Source organism: Hippoglossus hippoglossus, chromosome 21, assembly GCF_009819705.1.
Source record: "Hippoglossus hippoglossus isolate fHipHip1 chromosome 21, fHipHip1.pri, whole genome shotgun sequence".
NCBI lineage: Eukaryota > Metazoa > Chordata > Actinopteri > Pleuronectiformes > Pleuronectidae > Hippoglossus > Hippoglossus hippoglossus.
The window spans coordinates 11,250,926-11,276,198 of NC_047171.1; the positions used below are offsets into that span (position 1 = coordinate 11,250,926).

General features: G+C 43.1%; 1 protein-coding gene across 1 annotated transcript in view; it reads left to right on the forward strand.

Moving 5' to 3' along the window:
* The first annotated feature begins 6,088 nt into the window (after window positions 1-6,088).
* myo10l3 (myosin X, like 3) overlaps window positions 6,089-25,273 on the forward strand; it is a 57,021-nt gene continuing 37,836 nt past the window's right edge. Inside the window, exons 1-2 of the mRNA XM_034573330.1 lie at window positions 6,089-6,375; window positions 21,991-22,089. Coding sequence (XP_034429221.1) covers window positions 6,355-6,375; window positions 21,991-22,089 — 120 coding nt within the window. The 5' untranslated portion in view covers window positions 6,089-6,354. The remainder of the gene's footprint in view (window positions 6,376-21,990; window positions 22,090-25,273) is intronic.

Here is a 25,273-nt window from a genome sequence, read left to right on the forward strand (position 1 = left end):
CCATCTTAATAATAATATTAAATTATATCTAACACTCAGTTAGGTGGAAATTGTTGACATGAATATTTTTAAATACATTTTTTGAGTGACTGGATGGATAACCATGCCATGGATAGCAAACCATTCTTGCTCCACAGAGGATGAACCCTGCAGATCCTGATGATTCTCTGACTTTTTATTCAGGTCAAAGGTTTCAGTTTTTTAGCGGTGTAGGCTACAGTGTATCTAAACGTCTGCTAAGACATAGTTTACTCTTTCATCAGATAGAAAGTTTAAAGTGTCAAATAGTTTGGATCAAATACCTGCTCCTGTAAATCCAAACACTGCAGGGCCATGATAATGTTTTTTTGACTGTAACTCTTTATACAAATTTTATTCAATGTGTTTAGATTTTAGATTTGCATTGAAATCTAAATGCATTCCAATATGGTAATATATTTCCTACGTGTGCATCTTCTTTGTGGTAAACAAACCCCAGTACAGAGCGTGATAACATAAGAACTATATAAGCGAATCCTCTGAATCGTTTTCTCTTACAGAATATTTTTGTCCCATCATCTTGTTGCCTCGTATAATAAACAAAGCAGAGACATTACTGACATGTAGGTGTGAGTAATGCATTCGGCTGCAGACCTGTTGACTCTGTGGTGTGCCACATAATCTAATAAATGTGGCACCAGGATTCGTCATCGGCCATATTTATACATTAATGCGACACTGCCGGTGAGAGTGATCCGATACCAATCGAATCATCTTTTGTTATATGTTCCATTTTGATCCGAGTGTTGGCTTTGTATTCCTCTCCTTTTCTCATCCATCTCAGCAAAACTACATCTCATTCAATCAATATTAAACCCTGTCCTCCCTCTCCTCCCTCCCTCCCTCTGTCCCTCCCTCCTGTTTGCTTTGTTCCCTGGGTGTGTCCAATAATCCCCCCCGCTTCCCAGAAGACAAATAAGCACATCAGTTTAATAGGTGTAATTGAACAAGAACAATCCTGAGAGATTTCAAACCACAATTTTAGTTAATATCACATCAATGGGCTACAAGTGTGTACATGTGTAATATTTGTAATATTCCAGGTGAATAACATAATATAAGTATAAATCATAAAAATGACTGATGATGCAGCAATGTGTGTGTATGTATTTTAGCTGGGACTCAGGTTTCAGGCAGTAATACATGGATGGGTGCTTTTTACATAACTTAACCAGCTCCAGTAATTACCACAGCCTGGTTGTGAGCAGCGACTGATGGCATCAGTACAAACTAATCATTCGCTCTCAGTGAATGGGACCTCTGCACTTATCTGACGTGACACGAGGGTGCACAAGGGTCTTCACCTGACCTGAATGACTTTGCCCGAGGTCTTCTCCGCCGCGACATGTGACCGCTCATCACATGTCATTTTCTGATTTCACGCTTAAATAGACGTTTATATAATGGAGCCAGACGATTGATCCGATCTGGACACATGACCCTGGCTTTTGGTCCCTGTTTGGAGGAATAAGGTTAAATAGCCGGGTTTCTTTTCTTGCCTGAGGTGTATCTCATGCCTGACTCTGGCTCTGTCTGTTGTTGCCACTGCATGCGGCTGTAGTTTCAATGCTTTATTGAAGTGAGTACAGTGAACACAGTGTAACACAATACACAATAACTTAATAGAACAGCACAGAGACTTTCACATCCACAAAATAGGGTGAAAAAGCAAAGTATGAGTACGTATGAGCGGGCCTACATGTACATAAGGACAATGTTAAAGTTACAACTTTGTAAAAAAATCTGAGAGAAATAGAATTTAGGCTTTATAGGTTTTAAAAGTCCCAATCAGGAGACACTGCAGACAGATTCTGGAAAACATTCCAGAAGCGTTTTGTTCCATTTTGTTAAAAGGAGCCTACTGATCCTGAAAGGGTGAACTTAATATTCCCCAGCTGAAGGAAAAAACAGTCTGACTGATGTAGAGACCATTTCTGAAGCCACAGATTTTTTCCACAAATGCACCGCACGCTGTAAGAGCAGGAAGTGGGGGCAAAGATGGTGCAGCAGATCGGTATGTGTGCAGCCTCAACCATCTTTCGTTCTGCAGTGACGCCAGAAAGCTTTTAAAAACCTTCATATTGCCATGTTAAACCTTGAACAACCGTGTTCTCTTTATCCTTCGTCCTTATTTCAGCCTCTGGTAAATAAAACGAAATTAGAGCTGCTGGTTGCCTCTAGTGGGGTGAAGGACTGATAATAGTCCTCTGCTATGAAAACACATCTGCTTATAGTTTTCAATCTCACACTGGACACATATGTTTAGTCTCTTCCGGCAGACCTGACACTCAGCTGATCTTTTTGCCAGTGTGTGGTATTCTGGTGTCACACTGGTATGTAGGGTCACTGGTCTGTTTTCTCAACCACCTCTGACAACTTTAAATACAAATATCAACTGTTAAATGTGCACTTATCCAGATGTCTCCCTGATGCTGACGACAATGTGTGGAAAACCCTGCAGATAAGGAGAAAATGTAAATGACTTTTCTCAAGATGTAAGTGGAGAATAATAGCTTCTGCTGCAATCAACAGTTGCGAAAGACATTGTTTATATCTATTATTATTTAAAGAGGTTTAAATGGCTAATAACGGTGTTGTGCTTGGTCTGAAAAGCACATGGGAGGTGTTTGCCTTCAGGGCTTTCTACCAGAAAGCTACACCAGCAGGAGCTTCAGTTTTCAGCTGCAGTTTGGTTAACGTTGTCAACAGAACTACTGGGTTAGGTTCAGGAAAGGATCACGTTTTGGCTCAACCATGTGGAAAGGCTTTGTTGGCTGAAAAACATTAAAGGCAATCTTCTCCCACAGATTTATTTGAACCCAAACAATGATCTTTTCCTAAACTTAACAAAGCAGTTGTGTTTCCTGAGCTTAACAAAACTGCGACTGAAAAGTGAAACCTGACATTTATCATTTATTTATTTACAGCATCTGGAAATTAGGATAATTTTCCTCATTAAAAAGAAAAATATCTTAAACTATTTCCTAATTTCTAATGAGGAAAACTTCTATTAACAGTGTCTTAAAATCCTGATGTTTTTCCTCATTATAATTGTATACATTTTTTTGAATGTTTCCTTTTTTAATGACATGTACATTTGTCCTGCTTCCATTGCTCAGACATCACCTGTGCAACTGTTTTCCTCAAAGGACCGAAGCAGCATATAGACCTGCGGGTGTGTGATTCTCGTCCCTCCCCCCCCCGTGCCTCTGGGGATCATCATGACCGAATGGATGTTTTGTTCTTGTTCCCTTTGTCCTCTCAGGTAGACTGAAAGAGGGCTTTGCTCTTAACACACAATCTCTCTCTCTCTCTCTCTCTGACTGCCAACTTGCCACAGTTTAGCAAATTAGTGACTCAACCAAAAAGCAGTTCTTTCACTATTGTTCGGTTTTGGCAAATGTGTAATGGCTGATGTTTAAGCAGTGTAATGCTCAGTATCCGCAGCAGACCACCTTTGGCATTCATCTCTGATTTTACAACTTGCAAATCGCCTGGGACATGATGTGCACTGTTCGCTGCAAAAAGCTTATTCTGACTTAAAATGTACACATGTATACTGTTCAATACACATACAATCTACAACCTCTTCCAAAAACACAGGATATGATGTTAGATATAACAGTAAATTGTGTACGGATTCCTAAAACGTGTGTGCAACTTAAAGTATTTTGGTAAACTGTGACTCAATATACCTTAATAAAACTTTGTTATATACACAGTTTGACAGAGACTCGCAACTCCTAAGGCTTTTATAAAACCCAGTAAAAAATAATGATTGGAAATTCCCTGTATAAAAAAGCTTCCATCCTTATAATCAACGATTATGTATAGGTTGTCCTTTGGTTTAATAAATAAATAAAGGACAACCCTTATTTTATTAATACTTTACTCGTAATACAATATTTTTGAGGGGGCTTAAGGGAGAATTAAGGGATTCAGTTCCTTAAAAGAAGTTGAGCCTCTTTTGAGGTTACATAAAATAGTATTATGAAACATACAAGAGCACAACAAACTGTTGTAAATACTTCCACAAAAGGGAAGAAGAAGATGAATTAGAAAAACAGTCAGACAGGATGACACCATGCATCAAAGCCACTAAACAACATTTACAAACGAGTTTCACAGTGACACGCGATGTTGCTACATTTGCTTTTGTACAGTCAACACTGATGACATAACAGACACAACACAATTACCCGGGCAGGATTTCTTGCATGACTAATGCATATAGATTATCTTGTCAATCCTCTGTTATCACAGGTCAAGACTGAGCGGCTGATCTTTACTGGCATAAGGTCGCATGCAGCTACAAGTCCTCGTTTCTCATTTCTCACCATGTATTCATTCAACACGAATGAGTGAAAGTAAAGCACAGAGGCAAACAACCGCCTTGGGAGCATTATTGACGAATAAGTAACACACAGCAAACCACAGCAAACTAAACAGTCAAGATGTGAGGGTACATTAAATTCTATGCTTTCTTTTAGTTGTATTTAAGCCTATACAGTAATTTCCAAAGGACAAGAGCAAAGAGGAAACACACATGTGTCTTAATCTGCATGATTAAAAAAAAAAATCAAGATCCATGCTTCATTCCAAGGGAAAGAAAAAAGCTCACAATGTTGGCCTCATTCATGCCAAAATGTTATTGGTTAAATTTTGGAACATGTTCCATCCGTCCACCAAATTTTGTGGCAATCTGATCAGTCGTTTTTTGCGGAATCGTGCTAATATAAAACAAACAAACAAATGGACAGGGGTAAAAACACAAACTTCTTGGCAGAGATCATTGGCTTTTTGGACAGTTTAAAACGTGATATCCAAACGAAGAATACGTAAGAATCTCAGTACTTTTCAGTAGCAATTCTCAGTACCTGTCAATTTGATAAAGGCTAGTCAGGTGTGATACTTCAAGTACAGTTCAAGTACACAGCAACAGCCAGGGTCTCATTTACTATACAAACACACACACACATCCTGAGACCCACATTACTCTGTAAACAACCACAGACGAAAATAAAGCTGGCCCGCTCGCCCTGATCTGCCTCTTCCTCCTCTGTTTATTTTTCCCTAAGGAGGAAGTCAAAATAAAGATTATCTTCAGTCTGACACACATACATAGTCAGATAACTAGGAGTGAATTCACTGTGCTGAACCAGTTGACCTGATATCTTTCAATCTGCAACAATTCCTCCCTTTGTACACTGATTCCTGTCCTACATATTTCTGTCTACCCCAACCTTAATCTTGACCCTGACCTCAATCCCTCATCTGGACCCTGGCTTCTACCCTAACCCATGTCTAACCCTAACCTAAGTCTAAAAGTAACCCTTACCCTCAACTAAATCTAATCCTAACCTTTCCAACCTCTGAGGAAGTCTGAGGAACTTCACCACCACCGATAGTTCACCCATAATTGAAAATGCATCCATACTGCTCCTGTGGTGACATCCAAGTGTCCGTAAGCCCAGACGTTCAAAATTGACTCGAAACAGAGTCATTTACATTTTTATATTTATGTTTTTAACCTAAATGTCCACTCTGGGGGAGGATGTCTGGAGGAGGATGTCAGAGGCTTAAAGCATTGTGTAAATGATGCTGCTTGGAGTCAAATGTTTTTTTTCCTCTTGTTTTTGAAGAATCGGTATTCATTAACTTCAATCGGGAATCCTCCTGCAACGCTGTCTACCCGTGAAACTCCAAAAGTGTTTTGTGGACTCAAACTCTTCACCCACCCCTCCATTGGCATAGTGGTGAGTAGATAATGAGTGAATTTTCATTTTTTCGGTGAACTATCCCTTTAACCAATTGTAATCCTTAACTTGACCATAACCTAAACCCAATCCTAACCCTAACCCTAATCCTTGAAATAGGTAAACAGGGGGAACGTGCACATCCTCCTGACAGCATCGGCCTCTTTGTAGACATGGGGGGGGACACACACACAAAGAGGGCGTGTGCTGGAGGGGAGGGGCTGGGACCCTGCAGGCTCCTCCTCTCTGCATAATGTGCCGGCTCCGTTGGATTCAATGAGCAGACACAGACAGCGGGGCAGAGACACGGCGCAGCTCCACGGCCGCTTCCCGGGACTGTGAACGCACCGTTCGGGCGACAAACTCCTCTGAAGTGTCCTCAAGCAGAACCGGGAACCGTACGGCTGCTGACGGACCGCAGCGAGCCGAGTATTACACCGGACAGGAGAAGTTTTTTTTACCGGATGGAAACCAGTCGGCAGTGCAGCTCCTCATCCTCTCCCTCTGTGGTACCCTGAAGTCAGACTACAAAGAGACGAGGGGTCGGAACCTGCTGCCAATGGACACTTTCTTCTCCGAGGTGACTTAGTTCGATTCCTCTTTTGCTAAACAACATCTTGAGTATTTGCTGTGTACTTTTGGCCTCTTGCTGCCGCAGCGGCTCTTTGTTTTGTGTGTGTACCGTGTTGTGTTGTGTTGTGTTTCTGAGCCTGGCTGCTTTCAGGTCAGCTCCCAGATTCAATATATAAGAAGTTCACTTATCCTAATGCTGGGCAATAAAAAAACTAATCATTAAAGTCTAATATATATCGATTATAATGTTTATAACTTGAGTGAGGAGGTATAACATGTAAATGACACCTCAGATTTGTAAAATGTCTTGAATTTTAAACCACCTAACCTTCACCCATGAGCAAAAATCAGTATTTTAAACATAAAACAAATAATAATGTGACATTTATCATGATAAATCATTGATATCCACTCATATGAAATAGATTGATAGTTGTTCCTGGTAGCAGCAAGTTGTATGAATAAATAAATAATAACGCAAATCTGACAGAATAGTAAATGTCCCTGATGCATTTCAGTTCTGTTCGGAGGCTGTGTGTCTACAGGGAATATAAGGCTGCTTTTTAATATTTCATCTGCTGTGTTAAAGGTCTTAATTATGCTTTTTGTAGTTCACTGGTATGATATGATCCTCACACTGGTGATGGTGTGCTTTCTCTGGGCTGCTCTACACAGGATTCAGCTCTAGTGGGAACTCAACTTAAAACCCCTCCTTCATTTCTGCCCACATACGTCCATTATTGACCCAGCGCTCACATAACATCATCTCTGTCATCCTCTGTGCCTCAGTTTGATTTTGATTTAATCTTTGGTAGTTTTACTCAGTGCCAGACTCCATCAGAGAGCGTCTGTAAATGCTGAGTGTGTGCCCATGTAGGGTGGATGTGTCATCTGGAAGCCAGCCCAGACTCCAGCACACTCACACACTCACACACTTTACTGAGAGACCGTGCACAGACATTGCTATAGGTCTGATTTGTCATCCACCTCTGACTCAGCGGTGGGCATTCAGATAGACAGGGTGTGTGTGTGTGTGTGTGTGTGTGTATTGTGTAGTGATGTGCATCTCCTCCTCTAACGTCCCCTCCATTCACCTTCTGTATTTCTATATCGCATCATCATCCTTGTCTGCCCCTCACTGATGTGCTGTGACTCAGTGTAAAAATAATACATGAACTACTTCATACTAGTGACAAACTACTTATACACATCGTTAATGAGTTATTATCAAACCTGTAGAAGTTATTGCCCTTCTAAAGTCCATATAGAACAATCGTATCGTATCTAAACTGTAGGTTTCATTATTTTGTAAACCAACAGCATAGTGGACAGATTGGGGTGAACTGGATTGTGGGTCATTGTCTGATTTTATTAAGAAGTTGATTCAGTATAGAGTATATAGAGTATAGATATCCTGAGATATAACAAACTGTGCTATTCCATGACCAACAGGCTTTATCTGTGAAAGTCATCGTTTCTTGGTCAGAATATAATGATTTATAGGGTTTGCACAATGCAGCATTTGACTCCATCCAATATTATAGTCCAGTTGAGATTTAAAGTTTATCCTTGACCTTGGAAACAGAAGCTGACAAAACAAATCTCAACAAAAAGCCCAAGCTTGTTATCCTATCCACTGATCTTCCTCAAAGAGTCTCCCAGATGTTCACTTCTGGGGCTCACAAATAAAGACTAAATAAATACAATTTGAACAGCTGCAATTACATTACAACTAGGCCAACATTATCTGCTAAAGGAAGGTCACACACAGAACAGGACTACTTTTTATAGTGTCTGAGAGGTTTTAGGTCTTTTGCATTGGATTGCATTATGTTTCGTTCGGCGATAAAGTTAAATGCAAAGTGTGAAAAAAGGAACTCTTCCTCTGCAGCATCTGCAGAAATAAGAAATCTATACAGGTGGAACTAAGCTGGGTGTTTCTCTCCACTATTCAGAGCTGTGTTAAACAAAATATAAATAAATGAATGAACTGCCCCGGTTTTTAAATGGCTAGTGGGTCATGGAATGAAGCCAGTGTTTTGAATGCCACAGTGCGACCAGTGTGGATTTAATTAAGCAGGAATTCTGGAAGTGGAGCAAGACAAGGATTAAACTGCAACCAGTGAAAACAAGTGCAGCAGGATGAATATTGTCTGATTCACGACTGTTGATGTTAGCACATTCAAAATATAATTGCACATTTAAACCATTGACCATAGTCTGAGAGAAGCAGGATCTCTTTGCAGATCAGATTGTTGAAACGATTGTTGACGTGTTTAGATGCGCTGATGATGAAGATGGTGGCGGGGTAGGAGACGGCGGTAGAGTAAAGAGGCGTGGCAGGTACAAGGTCAGTGATATATCCTGAGGGCCCATCCTGTCCATCAGCGCCGCCTTTCCTTTCAGGCGCTCACACAGATCCATAAAACCCTCACCGCCACTGCCTTCATCCACACCCACTCCATCCTCTGAGTGGAAGTCACCCAACAAACACACACACACTCTGAGTGTGTCAGAGGGCCTGACAGGCTGCTGGGTTTGGTCATCGTAGACTTTCACATGTCTGAGAATATGAACATTATACATAGTCCCAACAAAGGCTTGTGTGGCTGTGTGTGTTTGTGGCCCAGGTATTCCTCTGGTTGTGGGGACCTTAATCTGTTTACACAGTCACATTATGCGGAATTGTTTACCGTATGGGGACAAAAAGCAAGTCCCTGGAACATTAATTAATTTTGAGGTAAAGACATGGTTTCAGGTTACGTTAGGGGTTAGGGGTTAGGCAAGTCCTAACTATGGTTAGAGTAAGTCTCCAGCAAAGTATCAATGTAATGTCCTCTGAAGTCATGGAGACATGACTGTGTGTGTGTGGACTTGTTTTAGGTATAAAACTGACCTTGTCAGGACCAGTAGACCTCATGGTGACTGTTGCCTGATCATTTCTGAGGTCCTGGTTAAGGTTAGGTGCTGCTAATTGTGTTTCTGTTAAGTTTAGGGTTAGGCACGAATTGGTCATGGTTAAGGTTTTGGCATACGGTTTTGTTTGGGCTGTCCATAAAGAATGTCAGTCAATGCAAAGTCCTGCACAAACCTTTGTGTGTGTGTTTGTTTAAAGCTAGATTTATCTCTCTTCCTCCCTTTCATCTCTTTGCAGATGATGAAAACATTGTGAGGTCACACACACACACACACACACAATCACACATTCATGCACGTATCACCTCCTCTCAGTATTTTGTGTCTTTGTGAAACATCCTGTTGACGATGCTGAATCCAAGCTATGTGCGTTTCTAAACTTCTAAACTTGGTAATCAGGTCCTTTATAGCAGCAGCTGCTGGACACTGTAAAGCCACACGAGGACCTCTCCTCACTCGGTAACTGCTTCCTTGCGTGACACACCAAATACCATCCTCTCAATGATACTCTGACAGAGGGAATCCCAAATTCCTCTCTCTGACCCCTGAAATTCCCGGTCATGGCCGCCTGTCATCCATGCATTGTGGAGAGTTGGTGGCCAAGGCTTTAGGTTTCACACCATCACCACTGCCCCCACACTCACACACACACACACACATAGAATGACACCGTCCCCCGTCCTGAAACATCCCTCACAGCTCTCTGGGCTGTTTACGTCTGGCTCTTTGAAGCTGGAGCCGTGGATCGGCACGCTCGGTAAGCATTCTGTAGTGAAGTGGGTAACGTGAGAAAGGCCAGCCCGCTCCTCCTTTAGGCCGGACTATTTTTTCTTGCGGTGGCAGGGACTTTTCTACCCAGTTGTCACTTCCTCCAGCTGTTACTTTATAGAGCTGAGAATCTGAGATCAGCGCCCTTCACCTCCAGCCATTGCGAGCGGCCGAAGGAGCAAGGAAGGAAGCCCGGAAGTGAAGTTATAGGATGTAAGGAAGGAAGGAAGGAAGGAAAGCCAGAAAAAGTGGCTAATGGGTTGAGCATTCCTTTTGAATTGTTTCTGAGCAGCTGTCCTAATAAACTCTAAGTGGCTGTTGTGTGCTTTATCGGTTAAATTAGGGGATTTTCAACCAGCGCTGTGGTGAATTAACAGAGCTGGTTGTTTTTGAACAAACAGAGGTGGGCATTACGAAGGCAGAGGTTTTATGTGTGCGTCAGCAGAACTGCAGCTTTGGTTTAGTCTGGAGGTGGTTTAATCCGTCACCAGAGCTCTGGGACTAATTGCAAACGGCCGTTGTCTGACCACACACCAAAAAGGATAATACCTTCTCATGATGACACATTTTCTCAGTGTAAGTGGTGGCGATTTAGGTTTGGAAGCCACCATTCATTATTAAAAAAAAGCTCAACCTTGCTCTGAAATGTTTTGGATAAATGTGTGCCTTTTTCGCCTTTTTGGCTTGTTTTTTGCATTTCCTGTGCCTCAATCAGTAACCTGAACCCCTTCTATCAGTGAGTTGACCGTCACATGGGGAGCTCAGTGCTGTCATAACCTCCTGCTGACACCACGCTGTTGACTTAAGCTTTAACCCGCTACATTACGGAGCACTTCTGATAAAGCCATCAGTGTTTGTAGTGGTTAGAGGAGGGGGACACCCTCATCTCGCCACAGTTTGCGTCAGCGAACTGAATCATCCTGGATGAAGTGACAACTTTTTTTTCACCAATCATCTTCTGGTATTTTCTGCTGGTTTGGCATTTTTTTTTAGAGTAATGCTTATTTGCTTTCTTACATTGAGGTGGATGAAAAGATTGATTCCACTCTCAGATCTGTCCAGCAGCTGGGCAGCTTCGTTTAGCACAAAGGCTAGAAACTATCATGAAGGTAGCGCTCTTTAGTTAGCATGTTCTCCACCAATTAACTTGTACCAGAACCAACATGGTTTAACAGAAGGTGTATGCTAGACTAGTTCTTGAACTAGACAAGAAAATTTGACCAATTTTGAAATATGGTTTATATATAGACTAAAACACCTGCTAACATCTGGCTTTTGTCTTCGTTGTGAAACGGTACGATCGTTATTCATTCCAAGGTCAAATGACTCTGCAGTACGTCACAGGTATCCGCTCCATGAACAGGGACGTAAACGTAACACCCAGCAGGTTATTTTTTGCACCTCTTCTGACAGATTACATAGGGGCAATGAAGGCTTATTTCAGTAACCTCTGCGACTCTTTATCATCTCACTCGTAAATCCCATTAATCTCCGGTCAAGCCCTCAAAAAAATCATCAAGCCTGGGATGCTCTAGTGATACTACTCAATATGAAGTATTTAGATTGTAGAGTATAGTATCAATATTCTCATTGAACTCTTGGCACGAATACAAATAAGGCAAAATCTATAAATGTCACTATTTCTTAGAAAACCAGTCCGATTTTTACACTGCAGTATGTTCATCATTCTCTTAAACGCCCATCCTTCCTGTCCTGTGTGTGTGTGTGTGTGTGTGTGTGTGTGTGTGTGTGTGTGTGTGTGTGTGTGTGTGTGTGTGTGTGTGTGTGTGTGTGTGTGTGTGTGTGTGTGTGTGTGTGTGTGTGTGTGTGTGTGTGTATCCCTATCAGCAGGGACTTTCATGGGTGTGTCTTGCACGGAAATATGAATCTCTTCAGGTCACCTGGGTGAATCACTAACGTGCCATGTCAACAAGACTGTGACGTAAGAGAACATCCCCACAACTCCCTGCTACATCTGGGAATTTAAAGTGAAATGAAGAAATCATTGCACAGTCACCTGGCGAATCTCCTGCTGTGTTTTGTGAAAGGCAAACAAAAGTCTAGAAAACCAATTTCTCGAGATTGTGTCTGCAAAAAGGCTTAATTTACAGGTTATATCTGGTTTGTTAAATTGAGTGTAAAAAGTGTTTTACAGGGGTTTAAACGCGTGGCAACAAAGTGATTTATTTCTCACCATGTCTTAGCACCTAACTATTCTTAGCAACATCTCACCATTTGCAGTAAAGCTGTCTCTTTGTGGCCTGAGAGGTTTCTAAATGAAATGTTATTGCTCATACCGAAGGCTGACTGCACGTCTCTGTGCTCCGCTCATGGTACCATGTCAGGTGTATTCTGTCCTGTCTCATCTTCACATCTCAGAAAGACTTTCAGCGGTTCATCTGCAGCAGGTACACACGCTGAACTCCAAACCAGATCAATCCCGTCAGATCTGTGTGTTTGTCCGGGACGCTTCAGCCAGAGAAAATTAAAGTTCCTGTTTATCGCTTCTTACCCTCGCACAATAAATGTGTGTTGGCCTTCACCTTGGCTGACCTACCTGACACACGCTGTGAGCCCGTAATGAATGTGTGTGCAGCTCAAATCCTCTCAGTTCAGAGGTCTCATCTGGCAGCTTAATAACAGCCAACCTGTGATTACTGCTCCCAGCCCAGATGTTGACTTTCCTTTTTTAGCCCCCTGTGATTACCGCGCATGGAGGCGGCCTATTACGAGATGGAGTGCGTGTGTCTCAAACTGAAACTGTCCTATGAGTGGAAGTCAAACAAAGGAATCTAGGCCCAGGAAAAATATATTAAAATAAACTGTAACGTTTGTTGAATCTCCAGTGATTGAATTACTGCTGCAGTTGTAATTTCAGCGCTAACACCCGGGTGGAGTTTAAGTAGACATCCCACACTGCTTGAGTCTGGACAGTCATGGCCGGAGGAGTCTAACTGGCACCCTTAGTGCGTAAAACAAGCAAACGACACAGCATGGTGCTGTCCACAGTCATAACCTGTTAGTTTTCCCACCCGTTTCCAGTCTGCTTTATTAAACATGGGTGTGTTTGTGTGTGTGTGTGTGTGTGGTCAGGCCTGAGGCTTTTTGTGCCATGATACACTGACATAATGAGACTCACATGAGGAGGAATGAACCTTTACATGGCAGCCTTCCTGTACGTGTAGGCGGCACAAGCAATGTGAGTAATGGACATTGTGAGACTGGTATGAAAGTTCTGGAAGGTAGTTGGTCGCTAAATTTTAATCATTCGTCGTTTTCATTGTTGATTAATTTGCCCATTTAATTTTCTCTGAGTGACTTCTGCAGTGGGCGGTTTTCTTGGCCTGAGTTAATAATGGTTGCAACTGGAGAATCAGCTGTCGTTGTGGTGAATACACACAGTGTCCCAGCCACCGCTGCTACAGGGCGCTGGTGACCTGTTTAATCAAAGTTTACTGAAAATGAACGTATCACATGCCCAAATCCCACCAACTTCGTCCCTGCCCTTTCTTCGGCCCTTTACAACACACAGGCCAAGTGTGAAGCTGATCAGATGATGATGATTTGATCTATAACATCAAAAAAATCAGCTCTGTGTTTGCATGGTTGTCAATTATTTTTAAATGTAATTTTAAAAGAATCTATAAATGAGATTTGTGCAGATTATGCACAGAGAAATTACATTTAAAGTTCCATCAAATACTGTGATTTTCAGTCTTTTGATTGAATGTTTGATTTTTCCAGTAATGTATTTTTTGGGGGAGCATTAGACCTTTATTTGACAGGTCAGAGTTAGGCATGTAAGGGAGAGAGAGAGAGAGAGAGAGCAGGGAAGTCAGGCAGCAAATGGCCGGGTCATAAAGAAACCTGCAGCCCCTGCAGGAGGACTCAAGCCTCCACATGTGATATACCACATGTCAAGAACTATAAACCAAGACAGAAAGGTTCTCTGTGTCCAGAACAATTATTCCTGCACGACATTAAGTTCCAGCAAAGGTCAAAGGCAGTGTAACAGGAGCCTGGTTACCTAGTAATGTGTCAAACAGTCTCTGACGGTCCTGACTGAGCAGCATTCCTGAAATATCTCTGGAGTCCCCGCTGTGTGACCCAGTCCTCGGATATTAGAGTCCACAGATGATACAGAGTGGGTTAGATCAGTATGTAGATCACAGACAGGACGGGGGATGACAGTTGGCTCATGCAGATATTCTACTGTCTTGTAGTTTTGCAGAAAATCCAATCAAATCTACCATAATCACACTCCTCATCCCGCCCTGCAACCTTTTCTTTTGTCAAGTAAAGCATCATGACCCCGGGCACAGGATCATGCTAATACTTCTATCAGTGGAACAGTAGTGGAATGGAAATGTGTTCAGACAGGATAAGGATGTAAAGCAGCACCCACGTGCCAAGGAGTGCGAGGTGGAGTGTCAAGTGCTCCTCTTCTTTCCGCCGAGCTCGTGAGGACATAATTTGTCATGCAAATTCTCCTCTGTACGCTTATTAGCAAGGCGACAGATTAGCGGCATCGGATGACAATGAAGGAGGCTCTTTGTAACCCCCCCCGACAGACGGAGACATACAGACAACAGACAAAGATACGCTACAAAATGATCAGATTGCTATATAACTCAATATATAACAGCATGGTTCTGGAAGTGGTTTGAAGGGAAAATTCCATTTATTTTCTGAATGCTGATTTTGAAACAATGTTATTTGAAACAATGTTATTTTATCAAACAGATTTTTAAGAAAAACGTGTTAATCGCAATGTCAAGTAGAAATACTACACTACTCAAAATCCTCAGGTGTAATAGTGACATCTTTGATTGGTGGAGCTCGCTGTTACCATGGAAATGTTAACCACAACCGTGAGAATCATGTTTGCGATGCGATCTTTTGTCGTTAAATACAAGAAGAAGTGCGATGAAAAGTCATTGGAAAGGCATCATTCGCAATGGTTGATGGGATGCTTAGTTTTTTATTCCTAAAAGTAAACAAAAAAAGTCTTTCATATTTGCATTATTTCCGTTTTGCAGTAATTGTTTTGCTCTGAAACAAATGTGTTATGGTCAGGATTCATCCGGTAGCTGGTCGGCCTGGTTCCAGACCTAAAACTCTTTTTATACAGATTTTTTTGAAACGTCAGTGGATCAAATGAATGGGAGTGAGCGCTCACTGATATGCTCGACATGATAATGTTACCAATTTGCTCCATGTAGTTTGTTCTTGTAAGCAGTTGTTCTGTGTTGCACGAGTGTGGTTCCTGTTAACCCAGGGGCACAGTTCCATAATAACCTCGTCATTCACAGACCTCCTGCTTGAACAAAAACAGTCGAACATGAAAATTATGCATGACATCACTGCGTTGCTGAGCCACATGTCAGGCTGCCTCACGGTGCTGCCTTCAGCCCCTCCCTCTCTAAGTCTGTTTATAGCCTCCTCTGCAGGGGGGCTCAGGGAGTTCCTCTGACTCAAGAACAATTGATGAGCTGAACCCTCCACCTCTTTTTTTCCCCTCCCCCAGACTGGGGCCAAGCAGTTCCCTGTGGGACTCCTCCTCCTACATTAGCTAATTCCTGATCAGCTGCCCCCCTCAATCATTAATTCATAAGTCTTCCAGCACAGATGCTAGAGGTTGCCTTTAATCATCTGATTACTCCCCCCTCTGTCACCCACCCTGCCCTTCCCCACCCTCACCCCTCGGAGGATGCGGGCACTGACTGTGCCCCGTTCAGCATCAGGCAGACGTTACAGCGAGGAAACAAAGAAACAAGCACATTTAAAACGGAGTGTGCAGAGGTGCAATGGTGTTAAATCACTGTTAGTTACTTATATGTATTCTTCAGACTCTTGATTAGTTATTTACTATGTGATGAACCTTATGACCCGGAGACTTGTATGTTAGTGCAGAGCTGTGATACTGGATTCTTGGAAAATCTATGCAAGTAAGCAAATGAAACACTTTTCCTTTCCCTCAATAACCACCGCTGAAGAGCCTTGGAGAACAGAAATTAACCCGTGAGTGGCCAAGTGGATCTGCACAGCAGAAAAGTGTGAAAAACAAGCAAGCACAAAACAAATGTAAACCAGTTTTCTAAAATTCTCAGTGTCCTGCCAAATACCAATTAAAATGTTGTGATTATAAGATGACAAATAACTGTCTGTGAAATTATATCCAGTAACTTTTTGCTGAACTTTATAGCACGTGAAGCTTTTGCCCGATTGGAAATCTCGTGGTCAAAAAGACCCAGAGGGACCTTTGCCCAGATTCTCCTGCGAGAATACTTTCTTTAATCTCACCAGCTACTTGGCGGATTCCTCCTCATTTCCACTTGCTCAGCGTTCAGGAGATTTGCTTACAATCCCCGATTTTGGCTCACGTTCCTTTATGACAGACAAAGCGAAACGTTTCACCATTGTCCTGCAAGCTTTGAAACCCTGCTGGCTACAAACATTCCTGTGACTGTAGCTTGTGAATTCATTGCAATCAACATTTTTAAAAGCCTTTCTGGGGAAAAAAAGCAAAAAACAAACCGCCTTTATTCTTTCTCATAATTATATTTCAGTGTGTAAAGTATTTCTAGGTGAAAAGTTTTTTTTTACCTACTACAGATGTATTACTTCCACCTCTGTTGGTTGGTTGGTTGGTTGTTTGTCAGCAGAATTACCCTAAAACTACTGAACATATTTCCATGAAACTTGTTGGAAAGGTGGGACATGGGTCAGGAAAGATCCCAGTAATTTAGGTGTGGCTCCGTATCAGGTGGATCCAGGAATTTCTTTTATACTTTCTTTAACATTCACCAATTTTTCAGGAAATAATTCCTGTGTCTTGATGAAAAAATATCAGGCTAATTTAGGGGACTGATTTCTATGAGCGTGTGCAACTTGGTGCAGCTTGATTCATTTTACTGAGTGCCATTCTAGTTTCTTAGGAAAACCACGACACGTGCAAGCCAGCATCAATTTGCTGTGCGACCTTTTTTAAATGCAGGTCATCCAGCCGCTCAATATCCAGGACTGCACATCTGTCCAGGACACAGGGTGGGGTCACACAGGGTTAGTGACTTCTCCTCATGCCTCTCTATTCATATGATAATTCTGGCACTTCTTTGTGTTTGTGGTGTAAAAAAGAGAGATGAACCAGAATAGAGATTTATTTTTCAAACATCCTAAATGAGATACAAGTAAAAGCAGCAACAGCTAGAGTTTCAGTTGGATTGCATCTGTGCTTTCTCCTGGTGGATACGTTTATCGTCCTCTACGTCCGGGGCCCAACAGATGAGACGCCTGTCAGGAATCCAGCTGGACGCACTCGTTCCTCAGCTGGGCCTCGGCCCTGGCCTGCGGTCGGCCCTTACTGTAACACCAGCGGCCGCTCGCTGCTGTCCGCTGGGCAGGCGTCGACTCACTGCGCCCCGAAACCATGATCCAAGAACTTAGCCTATCATAACTAATTGTTCAGCTGTGTCCACGTCCGGCTGAGTTAATTAGCTTCTCTTTTGTTGTGGCCGATGCGATCACCTGATACCGACTGCAGCAGACAGCAGAGAAAGGGCCCTGGCACCTCGTCCTGTGTTTTACCCTGAAATATTTAAGGCTCACTCATTAGCAAATCTCTGAGCTGGATGTCATCATACAAGCTGCAGAAACCCAAGCCTCCGACTCTGGGATCGCATCATTCGGCCCGTGTGGTTTCTGTGTCAGAACAGCATGATGGGACGCCGCTGTGCAGCCTGGTCTTTGGTGGATCAGGTCACCATTGTCAGTCAGTTCTGCCTCAGCAGTGCGGCACATGCCCGGTGACATGCAGCGTTGAGAATTTTAAAGTAGCCTGAGCTGGAAACGTCACAGCAACTGTGCTTTTTTTAAACTCAAACATCTGGACAGCAGAGGCATGGGATTTAACTGACCACTAATGTTTTTAAATGAGGAGTACACAGACTGTTTCTCTGAGTTGTGCTGCAGCAGGTGATTCCAGTCTGGGGGTCTAAACATAAGCCGATACCCATGTTCCTTTGCGTCCCGGCTGGCCTTTGTTTGGAATATTTCTGCCTGGTTAACGTCTGAGCTCTCAGTCAGAGGTGGCTGCTTTTGTCCCGACTCTGTGACAGAGCTCCTGGAGATGGAGGGGACAAGGGGGAGGAGTTTTAGTGAGACCATCTGTTGCTGAGACAATGCATCCCGACTTCTGTGCCCTCTGGCTTCAGAGTCTTTAGACGCACGCACACACACACACACACACACACGCTCACAAATACAAACAAATGGACAATCACATCTGGTGTTGGCTGTCTTGAGCGTCCAGTCACTGGAGAACCCGATAAATTAAATTCTATTGCCGGATACTATCCTGTTATCCAAACACATGATTGTGTTTGTTGAGAACATATCTAAATCTCATTGCCAAGGATGTTCATCTGCGTTTGTCTGGTTGTTTGTTATTTAGCAGGATTTAGCAAAAAACACTCAACAGATTTCCATGACATTTTGTGGCAAGACCCAGGGAAGAACTCATTACATTTTGGTTCAGATCCGGATCAGGGGGCATTTAGATTTTTTCTTTTTCACTTTCTTAAACATTGCTAGATAAAGCATTTTTTCAACATTTTCCTGGATTTCCCAGATAACAATTCATGGATCTTGATGAAAATTACTGGATATATTTGCACGGTATCAGTCTAATGGGGATGTGGCTGGTTTTTAATCATAGTGGCTGGTGTGAGCATGTCTCTGCCTGACACTGGTGCAACAAGCGGAGCGAGCATATGGGCGAGTTAGTTTCTGACTTTTGGTTTAACATAAGATTGAACTCTTTTGATGAACCCGTCATGATGTGAATTATCGTGTCGCTTGATTCTTGTTTCATAACGCGTTCGGTCTGGAGAGTTTTATCTGTCTTTATCTTTTCAGAAAAACCCAGATTTAAAACTCTGACTCAACGACTGAACCATTCAAGATGTGTTCTTGGGGAAAATTTCCTGTAATAGTTTGCATCAGTGAAAAGTCTAAAATGAAGCAATCATGGGATGTGATGTAAAAACACACAGCGTGACAAACCCTCCCTCTGTTTGCATGTCATTGCTTGCCGGCTGTTTTCTTCTGTTTAACAAATCATATAATCAACCTTACTCCCTGCACTTTGTCAGCTCCACTCATGGGCACAAAAAACCCTTTACAAGATGAAGAGAAGCAGCCATATTCTGCTGAATCGGAGCCCCTGTGAATTCCAGTTACATAACAGCCAACTGATCTCCTTACAATCTATACAGTAAGCGCCATTAATCTCCTCCCTGGACTTCAGTGAACTCATGTGAGGCAGCTTTTCCTTGAAGCGAGCCGTGGCATGCCAAACTGGTACCAGGCAGACACAGTAGCTCACTGGTGTGGGAGTCGCCACTTGTCTCCTATTAAGTGGAAACAGTGTTAATGCGTATTACTGTAATACCTGTGTTGTGTTTTTGTCCTGGTGTTTCTGTTTGTCTGCCTCTTTATTTCCAGACAATGGGAGGCGGGACATTATCAGGTGCCTGCACCCTTCCTCTCTCCCCTCTCTCTTTCTACTGCCTCCCTCCGGCCCCATCCTCCTCCTAATTTACACGACCCCCTTTATCCCACTCACCGCTCTCCCCTGTGATTTGACAGAGCCACATTTAGCCGTGCTCCATTAGCCGAGTGAGAGGGAAAAAAGGATCGAAGTAGTATTTTCAGGCTGGCAGGTTTGGGCCGAGTGACTCTTTGTCCGAGAAGGAAGCCTGAATCACAAAATAAAGAAAAGACGAGTGACCAGTCAGACCTCTGAGCGAGTTCCCTAAAAGGATTCAGAATAATAATGGACTATTCCCTGTTTGTCTCTGTGACTCAGCAGAGTGGATTTCTCCCAAAACATCTTGTGCATTTAACAAAAGCATCTTGATCTTTGTTCTGACCCTGCTAGTAAACACATTTGTGCACCAGAATGTGTGCGTGTGTGTGTGTGTGTGTGTTTGCGGGCACGCGGCAGTCTCTTGTTAATAGTTAATGAGGATTGATGTCTGCAAGTGGTGACCTTGTATAAGGTTTCCTAGTGGAATCCATGCATATTGATTTCTACAGTTTTATGCTCTGTTGGACGCACAATTCCCTTTCTGCTCCGTGTCTTCTTCGGCCACAGCACTGGTGGCACGTCTGATGATGAATGGAGTGTAGCTGGCCACTTTCAGGCCAAATCTCTTTACACAGCACATTGCACTAATCTCTCACTCATACTCCTAAGGCTCATTTATGCTGCCTTTACGTTCAAAAAGAGATCCGTCCATTTCAAACGATGTAAGCATCCCTGCCCACATTTGTTGATAGATCCTCCAGGTTGGCACGATTGAGGGCAGTGCAGAGTCGAGAGTTTCTGACAGCAACAAACATGGCGATGGTGGAGGAGGTTGCAATAATTTATCTCTTAAGAAAGAGGCAAAGGTGATTGCTTGTCTCATTGCCAGGGTGAAGTAGCAGTTTCTTTCCAACTCTTAAAGTCTCTTCTCAAAAAATGCTACGTCTTATGGTTTCGTTAGCTTTTAGACACGTGCAAAAATATGGACGAAATTAACGCAGAGTACTGTTCCGTCTGTTTCCATGTATGTGTCAAACGTTGAGCATAAATGAGCCTTAACTCTGAAAACCAAAATATTCTTCCTTTGTGAAATTAATTATAGATGATATCACGGACTGAGGAAATACAAACAGGCTTCTCAAAGGAAACAGGCTTCATTCACTCTCATAACCCTTTGTAAAACAGCAGATTGTCGTTTTCACACCTCAGTTGTTTTCTACAGGGAAAATATAATGTTTTTATTATGAGGTTGAGAGGAATTGGCAGGCAATGTTTGTAACCTGTGATGTAGCTAATCTAACCAGCTGCCGGATTTTACCTTAAATTAAATCAATCTTCTTACCTATTTCTCAGCAAGAAAGCAAATAAGTTTATTTTCCAAAATGTAAAATGATGCTTTAAAGGCCATATATTCATCATGAGATGTTTTGATTAACTGTATTGTTAAATAAAGGTCATATTTATTGTGTTTGACCCTGGTAAATGTGGACCAAGTCTTCCTAAAAGATTTACAACTCTGCAGGCGTTTGCTCTCATCTATAAATGTTTCTTCCACCACTATAAGGAAGTGACACTCCGCCTGAGCAATCAGCCTCAGATTCCTGTTATTGCTCCTGGTTGCTGAGCTGCTAACAAACATGTCTGGGAAGGTCAGTGACTTCACATGGATACACAAACACAGGAGACCAGGCGGGCCCGCGGTGATGAGCTGTTGTAGCGCTGATGTTGGGATAAATGGCGAGAAGTGTGCTGTGGTTTGCCTGATAGAAACACAGAGAAGGAGAAAGTATGATGGGCAGAGAAACAGTTGTACTGATTGATTTGCTAAATTGAAAAACCCTCGTTTGGAGGCCCAAGCTCTTCTGTTTTATGGAGGGATTTTAGGCTCTAAACCCAAGACTGGAAGACTTTTCTGACAGTTTTACTGAGTGTGTATGACTCTGAGTGGTGGTTTCAGTCTGGGACACACCCTCAGAGTGCAGGCCCGGCTGAAAGAAAAGAGTCAGTGACAGTTTAATAAGAGGATAAGTGTGCCAGTCTGCTGTGGTGAGGGAGTAGCTATGTGGCAAAGAGCGGTGAGCAACGCTCAGGGAAAGTGAAAATGGAAAAAGACTGACTCCTGCTTTCTTCCTTTGAATCGTTGCTATATCTAAATACGACTAAATGTGTCCTTAATGTTTCTCTGGTTTCACCGTTGACCTCTTTGGTTTTCAGTAATGATTTAAATATGCATCAATAGCATCAGCTAAATTCCTGTTTGTGTCCAGTCCTTTCCTCTGAAACCAATGACTCTAACACATGGTCCGGTGTCCAGATGCTAATGATGTTGCGCTGGCTTTTGTGTTGCAGGGGGCCCATGTGTGGCTGAGACACAAAGAGCAGCTCCTCCCCTCCACCATCAGCTCTTGTGATGATTCGTCTCTGGTCCTCACGACCGACTATGGGAAGGTAAGAACACGTCTTTTTACCCCCCTTCTGAACCATTAATGCTGCCAATGATTCATTTTAAACAGCCCCAAAGCTACATCTGTGCGCTAAGTCTGCACCACGAAGCATTTTTTATTACTCTAAGGATTCACATGCACCATGTTTGTAAGTCCACCCTAAAGCCAGGGAAAGACTTTGTGAAGCCATGCAGAAATCAAATGATTTTGACAGATACAGTGTACAGTGATGTACCCTCCTGAATTTCTGTGTACATTTACAGGGGTTGTAATATAATGCGAGAGGGGAGTTGTCTGGTGTTTATGTGCGTGAATTGTTTGCACACACGTGGTTCGTCTCAGGACTCGGTTGTTAGATCAACACCTCTTTTAATAAACTTAAGAATGACAGGAATGGGCTCCTGGTGACGAGTCACACAAGTCATCGGCCTGAGCTTATCTGTTTGGCCGGGCATGGTGGTCTTTGTGTCTGGAGGAAATCCTGTCAGAGAGAGAGAGAGGCCGAGAGACTGAGAGAGAGAGAGAGGGAGAGAGAGAGAGAGAGAGAGAGAGAGAGAGAGAGAGAGAGAGAGAGAGAGAGAGAGAGAGAGACTGAGAGACTGAGAGACAGAGAGAGAGAGAGGCAGAGAGAGAGAGATCTGGAGAGAGACCTGAAGAGAGAGAGAGAGAGAGAGAGAGAGAGAGACAGAGAGACAGAGAGACAGAGAGAGAGAGAGAGAGAGAGAGACTGAGAGAGAGAGAGAGAGAGAGAGAGAGAGAGAGAGGCAGAGAGAGAGAGATCTGGAGAGAGACCTGAAGAGAGAGAGAGAGAGACAGAGAGAGAGAGAGAGAGAGAGAGAGAGAGAGAGAGAGAGAGAGAGAGAGAGAGAGAGAGCGAGGTGGCGATAGACGTTTAAAAATGAGCTTCTAATACAATGTCTGGTGTTTGAGGGAGTAGATAATAAATTAGCTTCTAGCACCACTCTTGTTTAATGAAATGCTTTTATACCAACCAAACCTCATGAGCGTTGTTCATGATTGACCCTTTGCTCCTCACCTACAGGTCTTTCATATGATCAGGGTGTGGGGAACAGGGGCGTTGCCACGAGAATTGCTGATTTTGTTAGTCCACAGGAATGATAATTTTGTGAGAACCCCCTTAAGGTCTAAGATCAGCTGTGTACAGGAGACTGCGACGACACCATGGTCCGACACACCTCATGGGCTCAGTGATGCTGCCTTTAATTATTCAGTTTCAATAGATGTAATCGTCACTGCCCAAACACATCCATGCATCCTTTACGCTAGCAAATGCAGACAAAATGAATGTAGAGTATGGACAGAAAGCTTTGTCCATTTCCATATAGTTACAGTATCTAGCATCTAGCATAAATTAGCCTTAATGAGGTCCCATGTTCAATGTAGCGCCCCCCCAGGTCCATTCTACCTGAGGCCCACAAAGCCCCTTGTGACACTCCTGCTGGGTAAGCAACAGGGTATGGTCCAAAGACTGATAAATGTCCACAGGATCAACACACTGTCATCTTTCTCTTCGTCATATTCTCCTGATGTTTCTGTGATCGTTGGTGGGGATGCTTGCAGTGTGAGAAGTCAGCCATGTGTTGTCAGGAGAGTAGGGGGTAACTCTGACCAATGGAAAAGAGAGGATTGACTGCACCAGGTCAGAGGTTGAGTGAGGAGTCAGACCCCCCACTTCTGATTTATTGTCCGAATACAACTGAATACCAGAACATTAGAAACATAACACTGGGCTAACGTGACGTCATGTTCCTCATGAGCTGAGCCTCAGTGTTGCAGCTGATCTGAAGCTGCAGCGTGTGTTCATCTGATCTTCACATGTGAGCTCAGTGTGTTTAAGTCATTGGGACACGCGCATGGGTGTTTCCTCCTAGTCTTAGTCCTAATAAGACTCTGCAACCAGAATGACAGGAATGTGAGTCTGGGAAACAGAGCGTCTCCACGTTCAGGGTCCTTGGCTGACCCCGACGTGATCCCTGCTCCTGGAATACAAACTCTATCTGCTGAGGTTTATTTGCATTTCACAAATAAACCGCGTAATCTTTTACTTAATCCAGCTCCTTTAGCAAAATCACGGTATTATGCATATGAGATTTGGTCTTTGTCTGTCTCCTGGTATTTTTTATACCTCTCAACATTTTCCCTCAGGGACTGGGATACACTATTCTGTATTGATTCAGTTGTTGCACTGAGGTGCTTCTCCCTGCTCGAGTGCTCAGCTTGCAGAGTGTCTTCACCCACACTGCCTCATCTTTAACAGGCCGACCTGCTTGCTGTCACATTAATTACTGTCTCATCCCTGCAAACCACAGAGACAGGGCCTGAAGATGCAGCAGACGCACACTGAAGCTAAGCGCTGAATATCCCTCTGTGCCTGTGTGCTTGTGTGTGTGTGTGTGTGTGTGTGTGTGTGTGTGTGTGTGTGTGTGTGTGTGTGTGTGTGTGTGTGTGTGTGTGTGTGTGTGTGTGTGTGTGTGTGTGTGTGTGTGTGTGTGTGTGTGTCGTTATCTCTTTAGGACATTTTCTAGTATAAACACTGATCTTGTCAGGACCAGTAGACCTCATTGGGACAAAACAAGCCTGGTCCAAATGAGGTTAAATGTCCTTTCTGATGTCCCAGTTAAGGTTAGGGGTCCGATGTGAATGATTGTTTGGTTAAGGTTAGAGATAAGGTTAAGGGATAAGCTTTTGGTTAGGCTGTCCACAATGAATGGAAGTCAATGCAGAGTCCTGAGAAGGATAGTTACCCAAACCCGTGTGTGTGAGTGTGTCGGTGGCCAGATGGCACCAGCTGGATTAACAGTGTGTCGAGTTAGACCCAGACGGGTGCACATGTAAAGAAAAGCAGGAAGACGCTCTGTCACCTGAACTAAATGGCTGCTGATGCTGCTGGTGGTGATGATGTCATCTCCAGCTTCCTGTGTTAGTCGACCAGACCTAAACACTATGTTTGTGCATGTACATGAGCAAAATACTCATACAGTGCATATTGCTCATGTAGCTCATACTTTTAAGCTTCTAATTCCATCCTCAGCTTTGTGTTTTTCTCTTAACGAGTTGCCTGAGTTAAAAAATCTAATGAGGCTTCTCTCCTCCCACGTCGTCCACGGCCTGTAGCCATACAGTCTCTGTGGTTTAAAATAGATCTTTGATGGCCGCTCAGTGTTTTC